Source organism: Carassius auratus, chromosome 22 (assembly GCF_003368295.1).
Source record: "Carassius auratus strain Wakin chromosome 22, ASM336829v1, whole genome shotgun sequence".
Taxonomy (NCBI): domain Eukaryota; kingdom Metazoa; phylum Chordata; class Actinopteri; order Cypriniformes; family Cyprinidae; genus Carassius; species Carassius auratus.
In genome coordinates, this window is record NC_039264.1 from 5880751 (window position 1) to 5907683 (window position 26933).

Genomic DNA, 26933 nt, shown 5'->3' on the forward strand with positions numbered 1-26933 from the left:
ATACGCAGTGCGCTGTCATAGACACTCTTAATTTTATAATGGCAATGTCTCCAAAAGTTGGACACTTAGAGGAGTGAAACCGGTGTCATCTTCATCAGCTTGATCTGTGAATTTCTTCACAGCAAAGCTCTTGTCCGTAAAACCCTTGGTAAGTCCGCCAGTAAGCAATGTGAAAGAAAGGCATTCTTCATGTTTAACATTTATTACCAATAAACACGCCGACTGCTGGAATAAAAAAAACATTGTTTTAGGTCAAGCTCGATTTGTGAAAACTTTCACAATAGCATTTTATCGTGTGGCTGTGTTCCCCCCGTTTTTTGTCTAATATTGTCATACTGTTGCTGTTCCAATGAATAACGGTTTCCAATTTATTAGATAAATTAACTAATATATATATATACACATTATATATATATATATATATATATATATATACATATACATATATATATATATATATATATATATATATATATATATATATATATATACTTGTACACTTCGTTTGACAAAGTTTTGGTTGTTGTGCCTTTGCTTGAGTACTTGGCTTTAATATTCTGATTTGCCAAAGTTTCACAGTTAAGCTTTTGTAAATTAACTCTTTCTTGGTCCCTTAACTATTCTGATATTAAAAAATTGGTCAGTTAACCATTCCCTGATTCATTTACATCTCTATTTCGATTTGTGAGAACATTCACAGAGCAGTTATGGTAAGCTAACGGTTTCCCTGAGTCAGTAACACCACTATTCTGATCTGATCTGATCACTATTCACAGTTCACTACGGGTCAGCTGACCCTTCCCAGGGTCACTAACATCACTATTCTGATCTGGGAAAACTTTCACGGTTCAATTTGGGTCAGCTGACCCTTCCCCAAGCCCTTAACTGAATTATTCTGGTCTGTGAAAATTTTCAAAGTTAAGTAGGCCTACGGGTCAGCTAACAGTTCCCTGGGTCATGTACATCACTATTCTGATCTGTGAAAACTTTCTCAATTCAGTACAGGTGTTTCTCTGCAGCAGGGACTGGAGCACTTGTCAGGATAGAAGAAAAATGGATGGGGATTTTCCTGAAATGTTGCAGTGAATAAACAAAACAAAAACGGTCCATCTTCATTTCAGGCTTCATAGGAATAAAATTTGAATGTATTACAGGGGGCTATTATTTCCGATACCCACTGTACATACATGCATACATAAAAAAGTAAAAGAGAGTAAAGAAAAAAAAAATGTAGTTAAGCAAATAAAAGAATATTAAATAAGCAAAAATAATAATCATACAGTCATGGCCAAAAATATCGCCCCCCCTTGGTAAATATGATCAAAGGAGGCTGCGAAAATTCATCTGCATTGTTAATCCTTTTGATCTTTTATTTTTTTTAAATCACAAAAATGTATCCCTTCATTGGATAATAAGAATTTAAAATTGGGGGGAAATATCATAATGTAATTAAAGTTTTTCTCAAATACACGTTAGACACAACTATTGGCACCCCTAGAAATTCTTATTGAGTAAAATATGTCTGAAGTATATTCACATTCATATTCAAATTTTGAGCACTCCAGTGTGATTATGAACATGAAATTATCCAGCCATTGCTTCCTGTTTTACAGAAATATAAAGTGGAGGGAAAACAAAGCCCAAATTCCCTTAATCATCCATCACAATCAGAAAAACCAAAGAATATATTTCTGATGTGCAGCAAAAGATGATTGAGCTTCACAAATTGGTGAAGTGGCTTTAAGAAAAGAGCTAGAGCAGTGACAATTCCCATTTCCACCATCAGGACAATAATTAAGAATTTCCAATCAACAGAAAATGTTAGAAAACTGCCTGGAAGAGGTCGTGTGTCTATATCGTCCTAATGCATGGTGAGGAGGTCAGTTTGAGTGGCTAAAGACTCTCCAAGGATCACAGCTGGAGAATTGCAGAAAATAGTTGAGTTTCTGGTTCAGAAAACCTTTAAAAAAATGTCAAACAGAACCTACATCAACACATGTTGTTTGGGAGGGTTTCAAGAAAAATTCTCCTAGCTCATCCAAAGACAAACTAAAGCATATTCAGTTATCAGACAGGCTTCTATGATCAGATGAAACTAAAAATGAGCTTTTTAGCAGTAAACACTCAAGATGGGTTTGGTGAAAACAGGGATAAAAAGTACCCCATGTGTACAATGAAATATACAGCTGTATTTTTGATGTTGTGGGCCTATATTTCTGCTGGAGGTCCTGGACATCTTGTTTAGAAACATGGCATCACGGATTCTATCAAATACCAACAGATAAAAGAAAATCACTAAGTGATTGCTCTTATAATGGGTCATGTTTGGATCTTGCATTTGTACAATAATCCAAACTCAAACCTCAAAAACAACACAAAAATGGGCCACCGAGCACAAAACCAAGCTTCTGCTATAGCCATTCCAGTCCTCTGACCGGAACCCTACAGAAAATGAGTGTGGTGAACTGAAGAAGAGAAGCAACATCATGGAGCTGGGAATCTGAAGGGTCGGGAGTGATTCTGGATGAAGGAATTGTTTCTGATCTCTTGTCAGGTGTTCTCTTACCTCATCAGGCATTATAGGAGAACACTCTCAGAAATAAAGGTACAAAAGCTGTCACTGGGGCGGTACCTTTTCAAAAGGTACATATTTGTATATGTTTTGGAACATTTTGGTTCCTTTGAGGTACGTATTAGTACTTAAAGTGTACATATTAGAACCCAATAGGTAAAAAAGTGTACCTTTTGAAAAGGTACTGCCCCAGTGACAGCTTTTGTACCTTTATTTCTGAGAGTGAACATTTAGACCCGTTAAGATGTCAAATGGAGGTTTCAAAAAGTATTGAATAAAAGGGTGCCGTTAATTGTGGCCAATGTGTATTAGAGAAAAACATTTATTTCATAATGATATTTCCCCCCATTTTAAATACTTATTATCCAATGAAAGGAAATATTTTTGTGATTTTTTTTTAAATGAAAGATCAAAAGGATTAACAATGCAGATTAATTTTCACAGCCTTCTTTGATCATATTTACCAATATTTTTGTCCATGACTGTATAGGGACTAATTTATAAACTATATTTTTATAGATACATTGCAGGATAAAATAGTAATAATCAAGAAAAGAAAAACGGAATAAGAATATATAAAAATAATAATATAATTGTAATAAACAACAGTATATGCATATACTTGTATACGGATGTTTAGAAACATTTCCTTACACAGCAATCATGTCCTCTCGTGATAGGACTCGCAGCAGCACAAGCTTGGTCCAGCCCCTCGTCAGCTCACCTCGATGCTCGTCAAATGCTGTTCCTGGAAAAAAAACAAAGGAACCGCGAGAAATGGCGAAATGAATTTTCTGCCCCTCCTTATCACTTCCGTTTCACTCTCAGCTTTTTCTTTTAAAAAAAAACTCTTCAAAGTAAAAGTCTGTGAATACCTCCACATTTGCAATTTAATACACATAAGAATATACAGAAAGGATTACGACACAAGCCTTCTGTGCCCATCTTTGATCCTCAGATCGAGACAGGCCAGGACCCCTATGTTGTTCGGGCTCAGACCTGGACCTTCGTGGAACGAAGGATCTGAAAGCAGCAGAGTGCGCCTTTGTCTCCCTGAACTTCTCAAATCGCTGTCTCAACGGAAAAGTTCAGAAGACGAAACCTGAGCATCGAGAAGAAAGCCTTTTCTTTCTTCCAGATGTCTGCCAGGTTCATCCACAGATGTCTCTCCGCTGCCACCATAGCCGCCATAGTCCTGCCCATGGCGGAGGCGGCCTGCTTGGTAGCATGGAGAGAGATCCGTGGTGCGGCGCTGCTCAGCTACCTGATCTGGAGAAAGGCCCCTGCCTCAATCCAGGTCTCTTAGCAGATCAGTCTGATATGCTTGAAGCACCAGCATTGTGTGTAATAAAGCCACAGCCTCACCTGCTGCTGCTTATGCCTTGCCATTTAAGCGAGATGTATGTCTTGAAGGGGCTTAGATGGCAAGGAGGGATATTAAGATAGGATGTCTCCCCCGCAGAAAGAAAGCTCTTTCTACAGGGGGCATCCTCTCATAGCCACCTTCGCACAACACCTCGATGTCGGCACAACTCTAATGCCGAAACCGATGGATGTAAGAAGAAAACTGCCTCTTTAATTTATTTTCGATCTCTGTATGGAGATCATGCAGAATTGGAAGGCTCACCTGAGATGGAGGACTATGGTCAGAAAGATAACGCTCATCAAGGCAGCCTCACGGCGTCACCTTGTTAGTGCACTTTGATGGCAAGTCCAACTTTGCCATGGCACGATCCATAACCTCCAACAGCTCTACATATGCAGGGCAGGAGGATTGAGAAGGCTCAGCTTCAGCTTCTTCACCATCTTTAAATATCTCCTGCTCTTCCTGGGTAAAAACCCAGCAGAGCACTGACCTCGGTATCAGAAAGTGTTAAAGATATAACATCATCCTCCCGAGGCTCTCTCTCGTCTGCCGCCATCTCGAGCTCGAAAGGGAAAATCCCTCTTTAAACCATTCAGCCAGATCCACCTGTATTCTCACAAGCTCATTCTCCTCCGTGCCTGAACCGTCCTGAACCGCGGGAAGCAGATGGCTGCCTTTTTTTTCTCAGAAAGAGACGAACGAGAGCGGAGCTTTTTTCATTGAAAAAATGCTCACAATGCACGCAGACTTCCTCCTCAAAGACATGGCGTGCGTGCTCTTCATCCAAAGCTCTTGCATGCTTCAAAACAAAACAGTCAGTGAAGACGAAGAAGATAATGACATGTTCTCCCGGTGCTTGTTTATAGTGGCGCGGGTAGTGACGTCAGAGGCTGTAGCCGGCCAACTAGTTGGAGTTTTTTTCAATGTATGCTTCAGACACGGGTCATGACGAGGTGTTCCCCATAGTGCCCCCTAGAGGACGCAGTTCGAAGTTCCCTTGAAAAGGAACTCATTTTACTCAAATTGCCTTCTTAATGAGTTCAATGCAAGCAGCCAAGTCCATAACAAATTCAGTGAACTCCCATTCAGTGCCTTCTTTCTTGCACTGCTCTTGCTCCATCACAAACGTGTGGTGGTTGAAGAACTGTTGCAGTTCCACATCTGTGAAGTTAATGCAATGCTGCTGCAAGCGGTTTAATTCAACACAGGCAAGTTCTTACTCCTGACTGTTGTCTTTAATATCTCAATTCTTACAGAGGAAATAATAAAATATAAGTAAGAAAATAAATTATAGTACACTCATCTCAGTGACAGTGCCCTGAAGTAGCCTAAAATGTAAAGTGCTTTGCATGAGGAAACAGTTTACATGGAGAATCTCAATAGCCTTACCCTCAGTGCCTCAGGTTCAGCTTGCTCCTCTTGTCTGCTTCTGCTTGAATGTTTCCATGATGCATCACAGCACCTGTCAGCTTGCAGATGTCTATTTTCTCTTCAGTGCTGAAGCCCAGAATATCAGTAGCCATATTTTTTTATACCAACAAAATAAATGAACATTATAGAAGCATCTGTATTATCTTCTGCATTGTTCTTTTAAATGGATTTTTGATCATAAACTGTTATGCAGTTGTCCACTTACATCTGTGACAATGAACCCTCTACGTCACTGATACTCTTGACCATGATTTCACCCTGGCTGATCATTTAGATAGATATATGGATTGGTGGTGATAAGCAGGGCCTTTGTAAAACATCAAATTCAATGTTAATCGCTCTCCATGACAGGATAGTAGTTCTTTGTGTGTTTCTGTGTTCTTTGCTTTGAGGCCACCAACTAGCAATGCCAAATAACCCAAACTGTGTTTTTGGTTGCATTAAACTTATACATTATTTCTTTACTGGACCATCAGTTGGTTGTGATGTGCCTGGACCTTAATAATTTTTTAAAGTGTCTAATTGTTTTAAATCTGTTTTTATTCAGATTGTAAATTAACTGCTCATCAGACAACCCCCCAAAAAAAATTATAAAAATAATTCTTGGCAAGCAGCTTTGACTTTTGTACTATCATTAGCTGGTCAGTAGATATATAGCTCCTATCAGCAAACAGCTGGAATGTTACTCTTGACTTTTCCAGCACATCTTTGATATAAAACATTGACTTTGAATATGCAGTTCATGTCATCCCAACTAAACAATATATTTGTCTAGAAGTAGCATGACTCACAAGTTTCAAAATCAGCTGAAGCCAGTTTTCCTGTGGATCCAAAGTGAATCCTAGTGAGTTTACACTAAAGAGATAGAAAGGATTGCAAAATGCAAAAAATGTTATTTACTCTGACCTCACTGACTTACTAAACGAGATGAGTTGTCATTCCTCGCAGTCTTGGCATTACCATAAGCCTCCAGCAGAGGGTTGGCAGCAATGTTTTGATCCTCTAGCGACCCCTGGTGGGTGTACAAGTTATTTCATCTAAAGTAGTTCTTTACACTTGTCATTTGACCGTAGCCTTGCCACCTTCTTTACTAACAAGAGTAGCCTACATTTCTGCTACACGTTCTCAGGTTCTGACACAAAGTAGGCCGTTTTGACATCAAATGGGGTGTTTTGAGCCTAAATCCTCTCCTTTTCTGGGTTCAAGAGATAAATGACAACCATGTCAAAATGGCGAGTTTCTGTTACTATAAATATCTGAAAAATATTCACCGATTTTTTTTTCTTCTTCTTCTATGGATCCCTTCTTTTAGAAGTCTGTTGTTTTCAGATTCCTTTCACATACTCATAAAGGTGATAAAATCTCAAATGTGTATCTGCCAGCAAATGTGTGGATATAAGTCAGTATAGAAAATTATTTATCTGAATTTTTCATTAGGCTAGCATGCAATTAATTATACCAGTATTAATATAATACACAATTGTACAACAAATGCTTCGTTTTTTCATATTAAGGCCTACATTATATTCATTATATGTGGCCCTGAACCCCAAAAGTAGTCATAAGCAGCAAGGGTATATTGCCGAAATGTATTAGAATATAAAGTAAAGATCATGTTCCATGAATATATTTTGTATATTTCATATTGTAAATATATCCAAAATTATTATTTTTTGTTTAATGATATGCATTGCTAAGAATTCATTTGGAGTTTGGACACAACTTTTAAGGTGATTTTCTAAATATTGAGAATTTTTGTTTGTTTGTTTGCACCCTCATATTCCAGATTTTCAAACAGTTGTATCTCATCCAAATATTATCCCATTGTCCTAACAAACTACAGCCCGAAGCCATTTGTTTTGAGAATAATGGCTGGCTGATGAAGTTATTGGCTGGCTAGCCGGCTCAGCCAAAACCTAAATGGCTGCTGCAGCCGCCAAAATTTTCATAGCTGCAAATGGCTGAAGCTGCCACTTCATGTCTACAGATGTCTATGTTATACTGATTAACTAGATCTCAATCTTTCCAAGCAATGCATGGCACTATATTTCTACAAAATGCAATACAATGTAATAAAGAAAACACCAGATTTTACTTTCACAACGTATGCACATATTTATTTTGTAGTCTGTATGCTACTAAACATTTTCAAATAGCCTACAAATGTGTTGTGTTTAGGCTAAATGTATGTAGTCTAAGTTGTATACAATAACTTGGCATTATCATGGATGAAGCATATTACAGCTTAAAGGAGCAAGTGATGATAGTTTGCCATTGAGCAGTAGGCAAGTGGAACTAAACATGCATTCCACCGGCACACTACCGTTATGCATATATTTACACTGTAAAAAGTGAACATGGGTCTAAGTTGGATTACTAGAACTATTTGAGTCTATTTACTTCGTATTTCTGCTTTCCTAATCGTAATGGATTATTGTACACTTATTCAACTTGAGCGCATAGAAATTCACAAATACTCAAATATCTCACTTTCACCCAAAGTATAATTTCCCTTTAAAAGAATCTCCGCGTCAGACGTTTTTTTCTGACGTCATGACGCACGAGCCCGATTTCAACTTCTGTTTCTCAACTGACAGCCGCCATTTTTTTCTCTCCGGACTCGGATGAAAAAGGTAGGTTGGAAGTTTATTTTAATTAATATACGCCACAATTAAAGTTTTGGACGTGTGTTTTAGTTGTTTATGAGTTTATTGATGTTGTTTGTGAACATGAATACGAACGAACACTTAATTAACCGAATTTTTGAACGTACGTTTGCGATATAGCGTTGCTGAACATGTTCTATGTATACCATATGTTGCAAAAAAAAAAAAAAAAAGTAAAACATACAGGCAAAACAAAATTAATACCTGTGGGTCCTGACAATTTATTGAGGTTTTATGAAGTGAAACGATTCGGTCTATGCAAGAATTTTTTTTTTTTTACTCTCAAAGTGACTAGCCATTGACTTGCATTATATAAATCACAGTGGACTACGGTTTCATTCATTTTTTCTCTCCGGACTCGGATGAAAAAGGTAGGTTGGAAGTTTATTTTAATTAATATACGCCACAATTAAACTTTGGACGTGTGTTTAGTTGTTTATGAGTTTATTGATGTTGTTTGTGAACATGAATACGAACGAACACTTAATTAACCGAATTTTTGAACGTACGTTTGCGATATAGCGTTGCTGAACATGTTCTATGTATACCATATGTTGCATTTACTCGTTTGTTTTATACAAATGTGATCAGTTTGGATCCTTTGAGTGTGTGTATAAAATAATTTTTTTAATTGATGCCTCCTTAAGTTAATGTTAACCGTCTTTGCGCGCGAGATATTGGAAATGCGTTGGGCGGGAAGTGCTTGGAGAGCGGGATAAAATGCTCGAATTTGATTTCCTACATTAAAGTATTGAGTATGATTTTAATGTAATGTTTGTCTGTTCTTTTATTTTTTCTTTGAAAACGTTAGCTCTGATTCATTCTTCTATACATTTTTTTCGCCCAGAAATATGATGATGAAAGTTATTGGGTTAGGGTGACCATACGGGACACATCCCGGCCAGGATTTTAATAATGCCTAAAACATCCAGAGCAGTTTGACAAATAACATGCAGGTATTGTACATAATCGACCAATCGTGGTGCTGCGTGTGAGAAGGTGAGATCTAGAGGGGACGTTCAAAGCAATTAAAATATGCGTTTGTTCGTTCTATTGACTTGAAGCGTCGCTGCGAACAAATCCCCCCCCCCCCCCCCCAAAAAAAACAAAGTGCGCCACAGTGCTTCAAGTCAAACGAACGAATAAACACGTGAAAGCGATTAGAAACCATAAGTAGCCGTCTGCTCTGCTCTTTGTAGCTCTCATGTATGTTACACAACGATCAATCTGCACAGTACAAATAGCCAAAACCTGGATATTTTAGGCAATATTAAAATACTGGATAAAATCCCGAGAGTTAGCCCATTTACTGATTCCCTGATCAGTGCCCTGACTGAAAAAAGGAAAAATGAAAGTGTTGTCAAGGAGAAAATGTCTCTCACGTTTGCTTACAGATGACAGGAGGTACACGTTAGTGAACCAGGAGCTCAGTGTCAGGAATTTCAGGGCGAGGTGGCCTGCGCTTTTCAGACATTACGAGGTATTGAAATAAGTTAAAATTCTATAATATTATATAATACAATTTTGCATTTGCAGTTTGACTGTTGTTGACTTTTTTTTTTTTTTTTTTTCAGATCAATGCAGAGTTACATAGGCTTATGGATGTTCCACTGGAAGACATGTTCTTTGCACAGTTGGATGTATACATGAGTCAACTAATCAGAGTAATCCGTTCCAAAGGAGGAGCAACCCCTGAGAAGACTGCTGCAATTTTTCACATATTGGATCAGGTACGTCTGTGTTTTTTACATTAATATCAACTACACAATCTTATTTTAGTCACAGTATGTTTTACAGTAACATTTAGTTGTTAAATACTTGTTGCATAGCATGGAAATTTGAAATTGTCATCACCACTCAATCAAAATAGATAATTTAAAAGTGATCGTTCACTCATAAAATAAAAAATGTCTGTTAATTTACCATCCAAGATGTAGGTGACTTTTTTTTTCTTCAGTAGAACAGTAAAGTTTTTATTTATTTATTTATTTATTTATTTTTATTTAATTAATTCAAGTAAAAAAAAAAAAAAAAATGTAAAACATACAGGCAAAACAAAATTAATACCTGTGGGTCCTGACAATTTATTGAGGTTTTATGAAGTGAAACGATTCGGTCTATGCAAGAATTTTTTTTTTTTTACTCTCAAAGTGACTAGCCATTGACTTGCATTATATAAATCACAGTGGACTACGGTTTCAGCAAAAAAAACTGTTATAATGAAGAAAAAGTCTACATACATCTTGGATGGCCTCTAAATTAACAGCAAATTAGAATGTTTGGGTGAATTACTGTGTCCCTTTAATCAAGAATGATTAAATATATTAGGGTGTAAATCTAATTGTTATCGATTGCTTTATCACAGACTGAAAACATTCACGTGAAAAAGAGAGTGTGTCCTGAAGGCCCTCATCGTTTTCCTGGGGGGAAATCCTTAAGGAGTATCTTGTGAGTTGAAAGTACACAAATTGTATTTAGATTTTTCAAAAAGTACAAAATGTGTTTTGTAGTTATGAATGAAAAATGTAGTAATAATAATGTACACTACTTTAGGAGAACCAGCAGATGATTGCGAGGGTGAGCTGGAGCAGCTCACCATGGCGGTGTATGTTATTCGGAAGGAGGAGGGAGAACATCACGAACCACAGGCTGACATGGGTGTCGTCATCAAGGGTGTTAAAGTTCTTAATGAACTGTCTTCGTCCACATCAGCTTGTGCCTTGCTTCACCGGAATGATATACATCAATCTGGCTTATCAAAAACCACTTTTTACATTCGAGGTATTCCAGAAAGTTCTCTTGCAGCTCGATCAGCACAAGATGACACCAAAATTTCAAAGTCTTTTCGGGAGACTAAAGTTAACTTGCAGTAATGTTTGAATATGCATGTGTTTGAAACAATGTCTCTATTATAGTTGAATGGCATGTATTCTTATTGTAAGACTATCTATTTGTTCATTCATATGTCTAGTGTGTAGTTGTTCAAATCTGTAGTTGATTTGTTCCTTTTACATTGGTGAAAGGCTAATTACCTATAACTCCAAGCTGTCAAAACATTTTCCATGAGCTGTTTAAGGTTTTGTGTATATGTATGTGTGTGTGTGTGTGTGTGTGTGTATATATATATATATATATATATATATATATATATATATATATATATATATATATATATATATATATAAATAAAATATTAGGGCTGCACAATATTGGGAAAAAATTACATTGCGATATTTTATTTTTCTGCGATATATATTGCGATATGAAATCTAATCAAATTTTTTCTTACAAACAAAAATAGGGTTAGCACACTTACATTCTCATTTTAAATGATTTACACATCGACAACATCGTGTCAATTGATTAATATGCGCGAGGGAGAGAGAGCAAGACGGCGCTCGTGTTGTTTGAAGATGGTGAGCGTGCGGCCGGGGCTCTCGCGCTCTGTCTCTCTCTGTCCTGTTAAACTCACAGGACTTAACATTTTAAAACTGCTGTGAAATTAATCCGCCAATCACATTCGTCAAGGGCCGTACAGTTAATGAATAACGGATCAACTATGACAGCCTACATCGCACATCCTGCAATGTGACTATTGTGAATTCGTACATTGCGATATCGATGCTTAAACGACACATCGTGCAGCCCTAATATTATATATATATAAACATGGCTCAGTTTAGGGCACTACCTGTAAGCTGTTCTAAAGCACTTATAAATGCACTTATGTGGTTCTATTTTAAGAATATTAAAGGGATAGTTCACCCAAAAATGGTTCAAGTTTTTCCAAACCTGTATGAGTTTCTTTCTTATGCTGAACACAAAAGATGTTGGCAACCAGACAGTTGACTGTACCCATTGACTTTCAATCTTTTATTTTCCTGCTGGAAGTTGATGGGTACGGTTAACTGTCTGGTTACCAACATTTTTCAACACATCATGTTCAGCAGAAGAAAGAAACTCATACAGGTTTGGAACAACTTGAAAAATTTTTGATTGAACAATCCCTTTAATTGTTTTTAGGTGGCTCATTAAGGGCATAACCACTTTTTATATTTATTTTTATAAAAATATGCAGTGCAAAGACAACGGTTATGGATGTAAAGTGTGGCAGTAAATGAAATGATTTCTCAAAGTTTGTAATATGGAAAACACTGTTAGCGTATAAATGAATTAATGGTAATAAATATCTCCAAAGCAATTTGAGTCTTGTGTGATTGACCTAAATTAAGTTGAGAAAATATAATTATTTAAGTTGAGGAAACATAATTTTGTTGATCCAACTGTTCCATTTTTACAGTGTATGACATGTACAGTAATTTGCTGTTCAACTTTATAGTTAAGGCGAGACACTACGGGTAATATTTTTAACTAGCAGATATCACCATGAAACTTTCCCAGTTGATTACTTACGAGAAAAATATTGAATTAAGGCAATATCTAATTAAATATGTGCTAATTTGCATATATATATTAAAAAAAACGAAATAAAGCCAGGTTAAAAATATTTTTTAATTGTGTTCACATATTAGATGGGGGGAAAATTACAGAGGGATTTATGGATATCTACTTTTGTTATCCTGTAAATCAGAATATTATATGACAATAGCCTTAAAAAAATGATTTTCGCCATGTTTTTTTGAATAACATGTTATATATATATATATCAGGCTATGAGTAATATATTTACAAATCCCTCTGTAAATGTCTTCATAATATAACTAGGTACTACTGAAGTGGAGATTTCGGACTTGGAGTATGAGAGAAAGGTCATTTTGAGAAAACGAGCTTTAAAGATTTATCATCAGCCAATGAGATCGCGCATTCAGTCTTTTTACTTTCACGATTGGTTGCTGATAAAAAGGAAATGACCATATTTGGATCCAACAGGATTGTACAGAAGAGAGAGAGCTTCCTAACGGTGCATGTGATGAGAGGGTGACGGCAGAGATCGCGGAGAAGTATGTTGATTAAGAACGCAAACTTTTGTTGAATTTATGAGAAATCTACAGACGCAAACAGACGAAGTGTAGTAAAATAATGACCTAAATGTGTATTTCGGACTTTTTTACCACAAGTCTGAAAGAAGACATGTTATTGAAGACAAATATCCAAAAATCTCAAAATTGACCAGAAAAAAAAAAAACGATGTTTTTGCCTGCTGTGTCTCGCCTTAATATAAACACACACTGTTATCAGTATTATTTTGGACAAAGTTTTGCACATTTCACATCAATGTACACTGAAGCATGCGTCGTGAATTAGCAATGTGGAAACGGTGGTTTGTTACTGCAGTAATATCACGTTCAGTGCTATAAATCTCTCCGTTCCAAAATATTTGGTTCATAACATCAATCTTTGATTCAGGTGTTTGTGCAACCGTGCCCTGAAGATTTAACAAAAGCCTGGGTAGGCCTAAGTTAAAATAAAAGTAAGTAAGAATTAGGAAAGTATGTGAGAAGTGAGATCAAAATTACCTTGCTTGCTTCTTTCCGCCATTTCACCGCAGTGCGAGAAAAAAATGCATCGATTCTTCTGCGAGCAACTTTAATTGGTCGTCAATTCACTGAGTCTGTGTATCGTAGCAACGAGCAGAGGCTGCGCTGTTATAAAACCAGTGGGAAAATAGATCTCCTGTATTGTTTATATATTTCGTGTGTTAATGTCTCTATGTGATAGAATTATTATTATTATTGATGCAAATAATTCTAGCCGGCTCAGCCAAACTTTATCAGATGGCGGCTCAATTTGGCTAAGGAAATTATTGGCTGGCGGCGGCTGAAATTCTAAATGGCGCAAATGGCGGCGCCTGGCGGCGGCTTCGGGGTCTATAACAAACCATGCACCAACTGAAAGCTTTTTATTCAGCTATCAGATTATGTATAAATCTGAATTTCACAAAATGTGCCCTGATGACTTTTATGGTTTTGTGGTAGCAGTCCAGGGTCGCATTATTTAGTTACCCTTTATTCATTCATTCATTCATTCATTCATTCATTTATCTGTTTATTTACCTTGAAGGAACATGCGGTGCCCTCATATATTATGAAAAGTAATTGTGTGAGTAAAAAATAGCAATAATTATATTAAATCAAGGTCATGAAATAAACCATTGAACATCACGTCAGGAGCCGCTGAAGCCTCAGGTTGTAGTATCGCGAGAGTGTGGAGCGGGAGCCGGAAGTGGAGTGAAGATCGAGGGTGTCGGTTTATCAGCTAACAACAAACAGAAACAGAACCAAATGTTGCCGAATAAAATGCGAGGCGAGTTCAGCAGAGACCAGAGGAAGGACTCTGAGGTAAGAGTCAGACGAAGCTGTTTAGACCCTTGTGATTGTATATATGCAATTTTGCAGTCTGTTTTGACAGAAGTGTTAGCGTAAACATTAGCAACATTAAAATATTAATAAAATTAATAGATTATTTATAACTGTAGCTCAGAATATGAAAAGAGCATCGTAATTGTAAATGTTCATGACCAGTGCTTAGTAACAAAACTCAAAATTAATTAAACAACAGTTAACTTGCTATCCCTCATATTATTTTATAATTAGTGAACACATATATTAATGAATAACACAGCGTGATTGATGCATGTAATTAACATCGACCTTTAATGATTGGTTGTGATTCATCTCTTCTCTCGGCTTTTTCATTCTGATTGGTTATTTAACTCTAGATAACGGCTGACTGTACGATGAACATAATAAACCATATTTGTCATAATATTAATATTTAAACACCAGTATCTCTCTGTAGTAATAAAACTACTTATTGTGGATCTAGCATACTTAAAAGAATATATTCAAATGCAGATTAAATGCCGTGCTTTCAGTCTTTTAATTGCATGAAATTTGCTGTTACATGAAAATGTATCATAGATTAAATTGAAAATAAATGCACTCATATTTTATGAACAGTGCTTTTATGACCAACTTTAATACAGCTTCACAAGTATTTACATAATTCTATTTTCTTTGAAATATGGTTAAAGTGTGCTCTGCCAAATGTGCTGTCAAGCTTTTTTAGTAAACTAAAAATATATAATTGAATTTTAATCTAAACCTGTAAATCATGTATTTAAGTATTATAAATAACACATCTGTAAAGTATAACCAACCATTGGTTATTAATGCAATAATTTAAAAGGTAATTCAAATTAAAGAGTAAAATTTTACATTATTGCATAATTAAAAATTACTTAAGTGTGTTAAAACATATAAAAGTGTACTCGCCTTAAGTACTTTTTATGTCCTTACTATGTTAATTGCTCGTATGGGGCCAGATTGACTAAACATGGCAAATTAGTATTAAAGCACAATTCTGTGTAAAAAAAAGAAAAGAAAAAAACTCAATATTTAAAACCAATAAATTAAAAACCAATATTTTGAATTTAGACTGTAATACCTAGTTCAACCTGTCGTTGTCAATCCTTCATACACCACCTTTAGTTCACTCTTTTTTTTAGCGTAAAAAAATGATGCAAATACTAGTTTTTTGACGAGCACAAACGTTAGTAAATTGCTTTGCGTGATTCGTTTTAATACTCTCCCATAAATTTTGCGGATAAAAGGAAACTTCTACAAATACATATTCAGTAAGATCAGGCGCAAAATTCGGCAACACTTTCTATGAAGCCCGTATTTATAATACATTATAATTGTATTCTTAAGGCATTATAATGAATGCATAATGCATTACAAAAAAACCTTATATGTTGTATCATCTCATGAATATTCATAAGAACAGTTTTAATATATTATAATATTTAATTATTTTTGGCTATAGCTTTTAAGAGTATGATGATTTATAACACAATGAACACGTTGCTTCAACTTTTACAATGGATTATATTTCTCATAGTTATAATTTATTATAAGTCTCGTAACTTGACATTTTTCTTATGCTACTTTACTTAAAGTTGTCAAAGACCACTTATAAGAAGTAATAATAATAATAACTTTTTTTCTCTCTCTCTCTCAGACAACCATAAGATCAGATATCAGATCAGATGAATGTGTAATAAGACACATTTGCTTTGAACTTATTCTACCAAACTAGATTCTACCATTCTTGAGCATACTGATACTCCAATGAGAGTTAGTTGAGATGTAGTGGCAAAGTCACTTATAGTCGATTGATTAAGGGGACAATCAAAATAAAATGTAACCATAAAAAACTTTGCATTTTTTTTTTCTGTTGGAGTATTAAGCTCACATCAATAAATTAACAGTAGCTCCAAAAGAAACACTCAATATCTAACCACTCACAAGCTGTAGTAAGACACTGTGCAGATCTGAAATAAACAATGTCAAGATATGATACAGTCTATTATACTGTAAATGAAGTAGATTTAATATGGTGTTCATTGTGTTATAAATAATCATACTCTTAAACTTGTAACCACATATACGTAAGTATTACGATGTATTATAATTGTTGTTATGATTATTCATGAGTTGATATAACATATTATAAGATTGATTTTGTAATGCATTATGCATTCATTATAATGCCTTAAGAGTACCCTTATAATGTTTTATAAATACGGGCTTCATAGAAAGTGTTAACCAAAATTCAGCACTCTTACTTTATTTCTTTAGCAATTCTTGAAAGTACTATTTTAACACCAAAAGATGGTTTGCGCTCCCACAAGCAGTTAGTAAAAATGGCCTACGGTTTTTATAAATAGCCTTTTAACAATTGGATTTCCCTACAAGTGGACAATAAATGCATGTAAGCACCACAAGGATGAGCTTATTCCAAACAGCTATTTTGTCTCTCTTGAAAGGTTGAGCTGTAATCAGTTGTCAGCTGATGATGGACAATTACAGCGACCAAGAAAGACTGTATTTAACATGAAAATGGATGATAAACAGACTAATATGTTGTGTTTGTGTCTCAGGGTCTTTCAGAAACACCTGATCTGGAGTTTGAGTATTCAGATGCTGATAAATGGACAGTTGAACTGTCAGGTGAGAGCGATCTGGTTCTGTTACTGCTGTTTTCTTATGTAATAATATAGCAAATCATAAACCAATTGCAGACAACAATAACATGTTGTTTTCCAATATGAAACGCTGTTTGTAGAGTTGTACAGTTACACAGAGGGACCAGAGTTCCTGCTCAACAGAAAGTGCTTCGAAGAAGATTTTCACACTCATAGTAAGTGTTAAACTCTTTTATTTTTAACTTGACTGTTTCATAGTTACACACATTTGCAGGTTTCAAATTTCAAAATTCAAGTTTTTTTGTGTGTGTGTGTGCATATAAGAGGATCTGTGTGTTACAAAAGATCATGTGTTATGTGTTTCGCAGTACCTGATCAGAAATGGACCGAACTGGATTGGGTTCAGCACAGAGCTCATGCCATGCGTCTGCTGGACGGACTGGACGTGATCTGCCGAGAGCGCCGCTTAAAAGTCGCCAGAGCCATCCTGTACATGGCTCAAGGTAAATCGTGATCTGTAATCTTTATTTATGCATGCATTTCAGTGTTAACAAGCTCTGATTGGTGTGTTTTCAGGGACGTTCGGCGAGTGCTCATCAGATCTGGAGGTGCAGCACTGGATGAGGTATAACGTCTTCCTGCTGCTGGATGTGGGAGCCTTCACTGCACTGGTGGAGCTGCTCAACATGGAGATCGAGTGAGATGAACTGAAAGCACAGACATTCATATTTCACATCTGTAAGCTTTAATAACTCAACTCGGTGTTAAATGTCTCTCAGTAACAGTGCTGCATGCAGCAGTGCGGTCAGGAAACCTGCCATTTCACTGGCTGACAGCACTGACCTCAGGTACAACACCACACTTGACATGTATGCTAACTAGCTGTTGACTAATAGGGAACAGAGCATTCATTGTCCCACATGTGAATTGTGAAATGTCGTTTTTAATTTAGCTGATGAATACAAAATAGAAAAGCAATTGCTAATGCAACTTCATAAAATTAGGTGTTATTATATTTTGTTATATTTAATTATATTAAACTTCTATTTGTCAATTTGAAAAGTAAATTCATAATACATTATTTTATTGCTAAATTTAACTCTTAAAAAAATTGTAACATTTATTTAGTGAAAAAAAAAAGAGATTTTTATTGTTACATTTACCTACATTTACCTACATTTTTGGTCAATTTGAATGTGATTTCTTTATTATTTTGTTACATTTAAGTTCATTTTTAAACAAGAATTGAATTTTTTTTTTTCAAATGTCTTTTTTTTTTTTTATAAGTTCTGTTATGATTTAATAAGTTATTTTTAGTAAGTGTTTTACTTATACATTTAACTACATTATTTGTTTACTTGTTAACTTATTTTTTGTTACATTTATCCACATTTTTAAACAGGAGTTAAAACTTCTGTTTATTTGTCAACTTTAAATTGATTTATTGTTACAATTCTATTGTAATATGTATGGTTACATTACAACTGCCTTTTTAGACAAAAATTAAAAGAAATGTTTAAAATCTCTATTTGTCAGTTTTAAAATTGTATGTATTCATTTATTTTGTTACATTTAACTGCATTTTAAACATAAATAAAACTTGTAAATATTTATCTGTGCATTTTTAAAGTGATTAATTTACTCTCTGATACATTCAAGTGTTTTTTGTTTTTAAAATGACTCCTAAATAGACATAAATATTATGTATTTATTTCCTACGGTTTCATTTAACTACATTTATAAACAAATAGAAATGTGTACTTATTTGTCATTTGTAATTTATTTGCACGTGGTTTACTGATCATTGGTTTATTTATTTATTTATTTTTATTTATTTATTTATTTTAAGTAGCACTCACAGTCCTCCATATCCCTCTCTGTGTGCGTGTTTACAGGGTGCTGCTGAACATCATGTATCTGATGGTGGAGGCCATCCAGCGTGAAGAACCCACAGACAGTCCAGAGTGGAGAACCATCAGAGAAACCTTCAAGTCTGAACTCGGTCTGCATGTGTTCCAGCTGACCTAAACTGTGATGGTCTATCTGAAGATACATGTTGAGTATGGAAGAGTAGAATTGTTTCCGATGTTTCCTGGCAGGTTCTCCTCTCTATAACCACGAGCCCGTCTCCGTCATGCTGTTTGAGATGGTCACCAAGTTCTGCAGCGGCCACGCGCCCCATTTCCCCATGAAGAAAGTCCTGCTACTGCTGTGGAAGACCATCCTGGTGAGTTCAAGTACAGCTTTGGATTAAATCTCACCAAGTGCCTGTTGTGTTAATGGTTTTGTCTGTGTGTTTTCCTGATGCATCCCAGTTCACTCTGGGAGGGTTCGAGCAGCTGCAGTGCAGTAAAGTCAGTAAACGGGTGGCACTGGGTCTCCCGCCGCTGCCGGAGGACAGCATCCGCGTGGTGAGGAGCATGAGAGCTGCGTCCCCGCCAGCGTCCGCCTCCGACCTCATCGAGCAACAGCAGAGACGCGCCCGGAGAGAACACAAAGTAACAGAAATGTGACGCACATCATAAGTGGATTTTAGATCAAAATAAAACAATCCTTAAATTCGTCTTTTTCTTCAGGGTCTTATAAAGCAGGACAATCTGGATGCGTTTAATGAGAAGGACCCGTATAAAGCTGATGACGCCCGCGAGGACGAAGAGGAGAATGACGATAACGACAACTCTCTGGAGGCGGAGCCTTTCCCGCTGGAGCGTGATGAGGTCATGCCGCCTCCCATCCCGCATCCCCCCTCTGAGAAGGTCTGTTTCCCCAAGGGTCTGCCGTGGGCTCCGAAAGTCAGGTAGGAGCTTGATTGCTTTCATTTGATATGGTTGATTTGATGGCTTTGAAGGCAAATACAATTTCTGCTTTTGTTTTAAAAGGGAAAAGGATATTGAAAACTTCCTGGAGTCCAGCAGGAGTAAATTCATCGGTTACACGCTGGGAAAGTGAGTGTGTTTTCTGAATCTTGATTGTTCATTTCCTGTGAGCCGCAGTGATGCATGTTTGCGTCTGTGTTGCAGTGACACGGATACAGTGGTTGGTTTGCCCAGACCCATACATGAAAGCATCAAAACTCTCAAACAGGTAATAAGCACCACATAAATTAATTAAATTTAAATTAAACTAATTTATGCATTTAGCAGACGCTTCTATCCAAAGCAACTTACAGTGCATTCACGCTAACATTTTTTACCTAACATGTGTTCCCTGGGAATCGAACCCACAACCTTGAGCTTGCTAACGCAATGCAAGGAACATGGCTCATTAACATAACCCCACCCTGCTCATGCATATCTTGCATATTTACAATATGATCCATACATGGGCCATTTTACAGAACTGGTTCAAAGTCACGAGTTGGAAACATCTTGGAAAAAAAATTATCCCACAGATTTTGCATGTATGCATTATTGTATAATAATACAGATTTATTGTAACTGTGCCGTTAATTCTCATATTTTTTTTATCTTGATTAGAGGAATCATATTAATCCCACATCTATTATCAGAGCACATGACATCTTACATATTTTGGGGTATTTTCGATTAATATATTTTACCAGTGGTTTCAGGATGTTAAAAGGCCTGTTCTTCTGCTGAACCGAAAAAAAAAAAAAAAACATGATTTAATTTCCCCTAAAATATTTAAAATAGAAGTGCTGATAGTTTAAATTCATGAGTCAGGCCTAAATACACACACAAATACTATTTCCCTCCATTTGACACACAGTGAAAGCATTGTGCAGACATTAAAATACAGATAACAGCTCATTTTAGAACGTTTGCACACTTTATCACTGAGATTAGGCTATAATAATATTTATTTTATGTGTTTGGTATTTGAAATGCATATACTTTCTGCTTTGACACTAACAAATCGCCACAAGAGGGCAACATGTAATGACTTTCTTTGTGCTTTCTTGAAGTAGATTGTAACTGAGCAGCACTTTTGACTAATGTCCGATACACTGGCACAAAACGTAAGACATCAGTCTTCTAGAAAAGGTTATTCTACATAAAAGTGGTCACTCATCATGGTTAATGGTTAGCCAAATATATGAGTCAATTTATCTCACGCACAGGCTCATGTTAGCGGTCAGGCCTGCTGTTGACGTTTTAAGGAAATAATAAAGGAATTTGAGGGTGAAATAAGGAAACATTGCCTTTAGTGGTCTAGTTTTTGAATGTCACAAGTTAAATTCTGGGATAACGTCTGATCCTTGCATTGTGCCTGATCATAACTGATTTCTAATGTGACTTAGACATTATACAGTACAGAGGAATTTTACTGTAGGCTATTATAATAGTTAATGAAATGAACACTCTTTTTAAATATATATAATCGCATTTTTCTTGCTTGTAATAAAACATGTGGACATTGCAGTGAATAACACATCTCTCTCGCAGTATAAACAGGATGTTTAAGCCAACATAAAGGCCATAGACAAACAGCACTAATGATCAGATGGCCGTTAGTGAGTTCCCAGAGTAAACCGCATCCTGGAAATCTAGTTTAACTGGGATTTAAACCTCTACTCTGCACAGTGCTGCAGATCTTCCTGTAGCGGTAGCCGACGTGTTTTAGGATCGGCTGTGCTAATTTCCCTGAGCCTGGGTTTCTTTTCAGAACGAAAACCCACCGTCTGAGCTCTTACAAAAACAGGATTTTCTGAGAGTAAACGTCTAAAGTTATGTTGTTCGCAGATTTATGTTCGCAGTTTAATTTTATGAAACCGAAGTGTTCAATTATAGTGAAATTTTGTTTTTTCATACTTATGAATACATTTACCTCAAAACGATGAGGTCTCTCTGCTCAACATGTATGAGAGAGAGATACACACACAAATATTTCCTGATCATAAATGCAGGGGTGAAGTTAAAATCAGAGTCAGCCATTGGACTATACCATACACATTACGGTAATCACTTGAAAATGCGTTTTACACATTTTATAATTTACAAAGAATATATATATATATATATATATATTTATATAAAATGTAAATATATTAATAGAATTTTATAAAGTTGAAATTTAGGGATTAGGGTTCGAGACATCTACCTCCCAATTCAAAATAGCCAATAAATGATGATTGTGTGTGTGTGTATATATATATATATTAAGCTTACTAACATTTTTAATATATTTGTGGGTTTCTGTAGCTAACAGAAAAATCTTAGTAAACATCTACTGCTTTTTTTTAATGTTTTTTGTTGTTGGATGGCAGCTTTTGACCAGTTCTGTAGAATGGCCCAAACATATGTCTTTTAAACTTCTCATATTGCTGTTGTCACTGTTTATTAAAAACAGTAACTGTTGACACTTTGTTGAAATGGTTTAATGATCTTAAGGGGAGTTGCTAAAGTACAAACTTCAGTACCAGTCGTTACTGAAATATAAAAGCATCCATTTCCCGTAAAAATTTGAGTGCTGTTGAGCACAGAAGCACAACAGAAACATTTGAAATCACTTTTGGCTTTTAAAAGCTCTTGTTGTGCTCAGTAAGTAGCATAAAGCATTGATCATTGTAGCCTATCACAGTAGCATCTGTTGAGCGTGTGGACACTATGGCCAATCGGCATTGTTTAAGAATAAGCTCAACAGCGATCAAATGTTAGCGGGAAATTACATTTTAAAATTTCAGTACCGAAGATGATACTTTTGACACCACTAAGCTTAACCATAGTAAAATCCCTATAGTTTTGTGGTGTCTTGCTCCAATAAAATGCATTAGTGTTTGCCTTGTCAACATTTAGTTTGTGTGTTCGTTTCAGCACAAGTATGTGTCCATCGCTGAGGTCCAGAGCACTAAAGAAGAGGAGTACCTGAAGACCCCACTGTCTGGCGTGAGTCACTGTTCACTGCTGCAATATAATGTCTGATGGTGAGCTCAACACACACACAAACACACTCTCTGTTTGTGTGTTTAGGGTGAGGAAGAGCTGGAGTTGTGTGCCACAGAGCTCTTATACCAGGGTATTTTACCCAGTTTACCACAGTATATGGTGAGAAACTGTCACTTACACACTAGTCCCATTACATCTGAGATGTTCTCATACTAACAGACTGTGTGTGTGTGTGTGTGTTCAGATTGCTCTGCTGAAGATTCTCTTGGCTGCTGCTCCCACGTCCAAAGCCAAGACTGACTCCATCAACATCCTGGCAGACGTGCTGCCCGAGGAAATGCCGTAAGACACTGTCACACAGCACAGCTGCAGATGTTGTTGTGCTTTCTGTCAGCCGGACTGACTGATTCTTGAATAAAACTTGCTAGCTAATGATCTGAATGAGTCAACGGACTCGCTGAATCAAAGTGATTCTCTTAATAACTTGAGTCTGTGTTTGAAGCTGAATTGGTCAATCTTGTCTATCTTTACTAAAAGTATAGTTAAATTTAGCATTGCTCAATGAAAATTCATAGGCAAAAGTCATTTTAATAGATTTGTGCAAAAGTTTTATGTCAGAATCAAAAATGTCACTAAACTGTTTAAATTGAATATGATCACTTTTAATACAATTCCAGATTCGGATTTTTAGATCCGAAGTTCAGCAAAAACGTTTTCACAATTTCAAATAATTGTTTTAAATAGTTTTTCATGTAATATAATTTTTTAAAATAAGAATTTTAATATATTTTAACATTTTAAAATGTATTCTTGTGATTTCAAAGCTGAATGTTAAGCATCATCACTCTAGTCACTTGATCCTTCAGAAATTATTCTATTCTGATTTGCTGCTAAAAAAATTATGATTAATATTATGTTGAAAACAGCTGAGTAGATTTCTTTTTCAGTTTCTTTGATAAATTCTGTTCTTCCGAACTTTCTATTATCTGAAATATAGATATTTTGTAACATTGTAAATGTCTTTATCATCACCTTTGATCAATTTACACCATCCTTGCTAAATTAGAGTATTAATTTCTATAATTTTGATGATTCCTGAAGGATCATGTGACTCTGTAGACTGGCGTAATGATGCTGAAAATGTAGCTTTGAAATCACAGGAATAAATTCCATATTAAAATATGTTCTATACTTTGGTTCAAATAAATGCAGGCTTGGTGAGCAGAAGAGACTTCTTAATAGAAAAAGGAAAAAAAAAAAACTTTAAAAAGTCTCACTAATCAAAAACTTTTGACTTTTAGTGTATCTTGTACTATAAATGTATCTTTTACTAAAGATGTGGTCACACCAGCTGTTGCTTTGCAAAGTTGCATAGTTGAAATCCAGTCATTACAATAGAAATTCATGCAATCAGAAAAGTTCCCCAAACAAATTGGCCATTATTTTTAAGTTGGTCCGGTGAATTTGCCACTATAAACAAGATACAACTGCTTGGTTTGAAAGTGACTTCTGTGTGAGCAATTCCTTATACAGCTTTAAGCTATAGACAGTAGACTTTTTTATTATTATTAGTTTAAATTTTGCACATTAAGCATGCATTGTTCGACTTTCTGTTATCTCTCTCTAGCACTACGGTTCTTCAGAGTATGAAGTTGGGTGTAGATGTGAATCGCCATAAAGAAATCATTGTCAAAGCAATATCAGCCATACTGCTGCTGCTGCTGAAACACTTCAAACTCAACCACGTCTATCAGGTATTTACAAGCACACCCTCGAAGCTGTTTGTGAGGAACCTTGTGAGGAAATGTGATTGGAATCATTTAAAAGTCCAGTAAAAAAGCACGTTTCTGCTTCAGTTTGAGCACATGGCGCAGCATCTGGTGTTTGCCAACTGTATCCCGCTGATCCTCAAGTTCTTCAACCAGAACATCATGTCCTACATCACGGCTAAAAACAGGTGAAGCTTAAAGTCAAACTCTAGTCATTTCAGAATCACCAAACATTTTAATGGAACATGAAGAATGTACTTGTTCTAGCATTTTGGGTAATCTGTCATATCTATTCGGCAGCATCTCAGTTCTGGATTTCCCTCACTGCATCGTCCATGAGCTTCCAGAGCTCACCGCTGAGAGTATGGTGAGAAAAATATACACCCGAATGTTTTCAGTCTTCATCTGAGTCGAGTCTTTGAGCTGTTTGATGCTTTTGATTACAGGAAGCTGGTGATGATAATCAGTTCTGCTGGAGGAACTTGTTCTCCTGTATTAATCTGTTGCGCATCCTTAATAAACTCACCAAATGGAAGCACTCCAGGACCATGGTGAGACACCACACAAACAAATCCAAACATTTTTATTTTACAGCTTTCTGTGCTCATGTACAGTGCCTTGCGAAAATATCCATACACCTTAATTTTCTCACATTTTGTTATGTTGCTGCCTTGTGTTAAACTGTTTTAAACTACTTTTCCCCCCACATGAGTCTACACTCCATACACCATAATGAAAAACCATAACATAATTCTCACAACTTTGGTTTTTGCTTTGGTATGAGTTTTGCACTTTTATCTTTTAGACCTTTTATTGAGGTTTGTGCCTTTCCAAATCATACCCATTCAATTGAATTTGCCACTGGTTAAATTGAAGTGTAATAATATCTACAAGCAATATGAATGCTCCTGAGCTAAATTTCAACGGCCTTCAGATAAGGGTAATACATTTGCAAAGATGTTAAAACCCTGTTTTTTTTTACTTTGCCATTATGGTGTATAGATTAATGATTGATGTGGGAAAAGGTAATTTAAAGCATTTTAATATAAGGCAACAACATAACAAAAAACTTGAGGGGGAAAAAAATGGAAGGGGTATGAATACTTTTGCAAGGCACTGTATTGTATCTGGAGAGGACGTTCAAATTTGGCCATTTTCTAGATGTTGGTGGTGTTCAAATCTGCTCCAATCCTGAAGAGGGCGCTGAAGGTCAAGCAGGCCATGATGCAGCTTTATGTGCTGAAACTGCTCAAAGTCCAGACCAAGTATCTGGGACGACAGTGGAGGAAGAGCAACATGAAAACGATGTCAGCGATATACCAGAAAGTACGCCATCGCCTCAACGACGACTGGGCTTACGGAAACGGTGAGTAGGGGAAGAATCTGGACTTCAAGGTTCTGGGTTCTTCAGTAAATGGTTCAATGCATCATTTATTACACCCAAAACTTTTTATTGCACCTGAGTGTCAAAATTAAACAAGCTCCATCTTTGACAGCAGACCTGGACGCTCGCCCGTGGGATTTCCAGGCGGAAGAATGCGCACTACGTGCCAGCATCGAACGGTTTAACAGCCGACGCTACGATAAGAGCCAGAGCAATCCTGAATTCCTCCCGGTGGACAACTGCCTGCAAAGCGTGCTGGGACAGCGGATCGACCTTCCAGAAGACTTCCAAATGAACTACGATCTCTGGCTGGAACGGGAGGTCTTTTCCAAACCCATTTCCTGGGAAGAACTCCTGCAGTGAACACATGTCAAGTGTTTCGGGCACCTCTGTGGTTGTGAAAAAAAACCTTTACCAGAGTAAAACGGTCAACAACACTACACTTACTAGAGTCCAGCAACAGGGACCATTTCCTGCGCGTCTGTTTGTGAAATATAATGGTGCGTCTGAAGTAAACCGGCGATTATTATTTGTATTTTTTACTTTGTTAGTCAGAGGTGCTAAGAGGTCATTTTTATGTCTATTTTATTATTTCTGCTGCTTTTGAATATGAATTATATGCAGCAGAATATTAAACCTGATGTTATTGTGAAAGACTGTAATTATCCTGGAGTGTTTTCATTATATTGTTTTATATGTAAGTTCTAAATGCAATACAATCATCTTCTTTATTGACCCTGATTACGCTGGTCATTTATTTTTATTTTTTTAACCCTATTTCTGAGTTTCAGGTCAGAAATAGGGTTGTTAGAACGTTCCAGTTTTATGATTATTGAAACTTGCATATGTTGCTGATTATTGCTGCTGAAAATGGTCACTTATTGTCATGTTTTGGGCTGTACTAATCGGTCAGACATCGGGAAAAACATATGGAATACTGTAGATTTCC

General features: G+C 36.2%; 1 protein-coding gene and 1 long non-coding RNA gene across 3 annotated transcripts; both read left to right on the plus strand.

Annotated features, from left to right (window-relative positions):
- Window positions 1–9443: 9443 nt before the first annotated feature.
- On the plus strand, window positions 9444–10420 carry LOC113040639 (uncharacterized). The gene is made up of 3 exons (XR_003275265.1): window positions 9444–9515; window positions 9610–9765; window positions 10401–10420. It is a non-coding gene; the product is annotated as an uncharacterized LOC113040639 (long non-coding RNA).
- A 3762-nt stretch (window positions 10421–14182) lies between these two features.
- On the plus strand, window positions 14183–26725 carry LOC113039501 (striatin-interacting protein 1 homolog). 2 transcript variants are annotated; one of them, XM_026197391.1, is made up of 21 exons: window positions 14183–14334; window positions 16941–17010; window positions 17126–17200; window positions 17354–17488; window positions 17562–17682; window positions 17765–17833; window positions 18881–18987; window positions 19085–19212; window positions 19301–19483; window positions 19562–19782; window positions 19865–19930; window positions 20006–20069; window positions 22760–22831; window positions 22916–22990; window positions 23076–23173; window positions 24459–24585; window positions 24688–24788; window positions 24901–24967; window positions 25047–25151; window positions 25762–25966; window positions 26097–26725. In XM_026197391.1, the coding sequence occupies exons 1-21, from the start codon at window positions 14278–14280 to the stop codon at window positions 26345–26347; spliced, it is 2397 nt and encodes a 798-aa protein (XP_026053176.1). In that variant the 5' UTR covers window positions 14183–14277; the 3' UTR covers window positions 26348–26725. The 2 variants fall into 2 exon arrangements, with proteins under 2 accessions (XP_026053176.1, XP_026053177.1); XM_026197392.1 differs by having other exon boundaries at window positions 14187–14334; window positions 26100–26725.
- The last annotated feature ends 208 nt before the right edge of the window (window positions 26726–26933 follow it).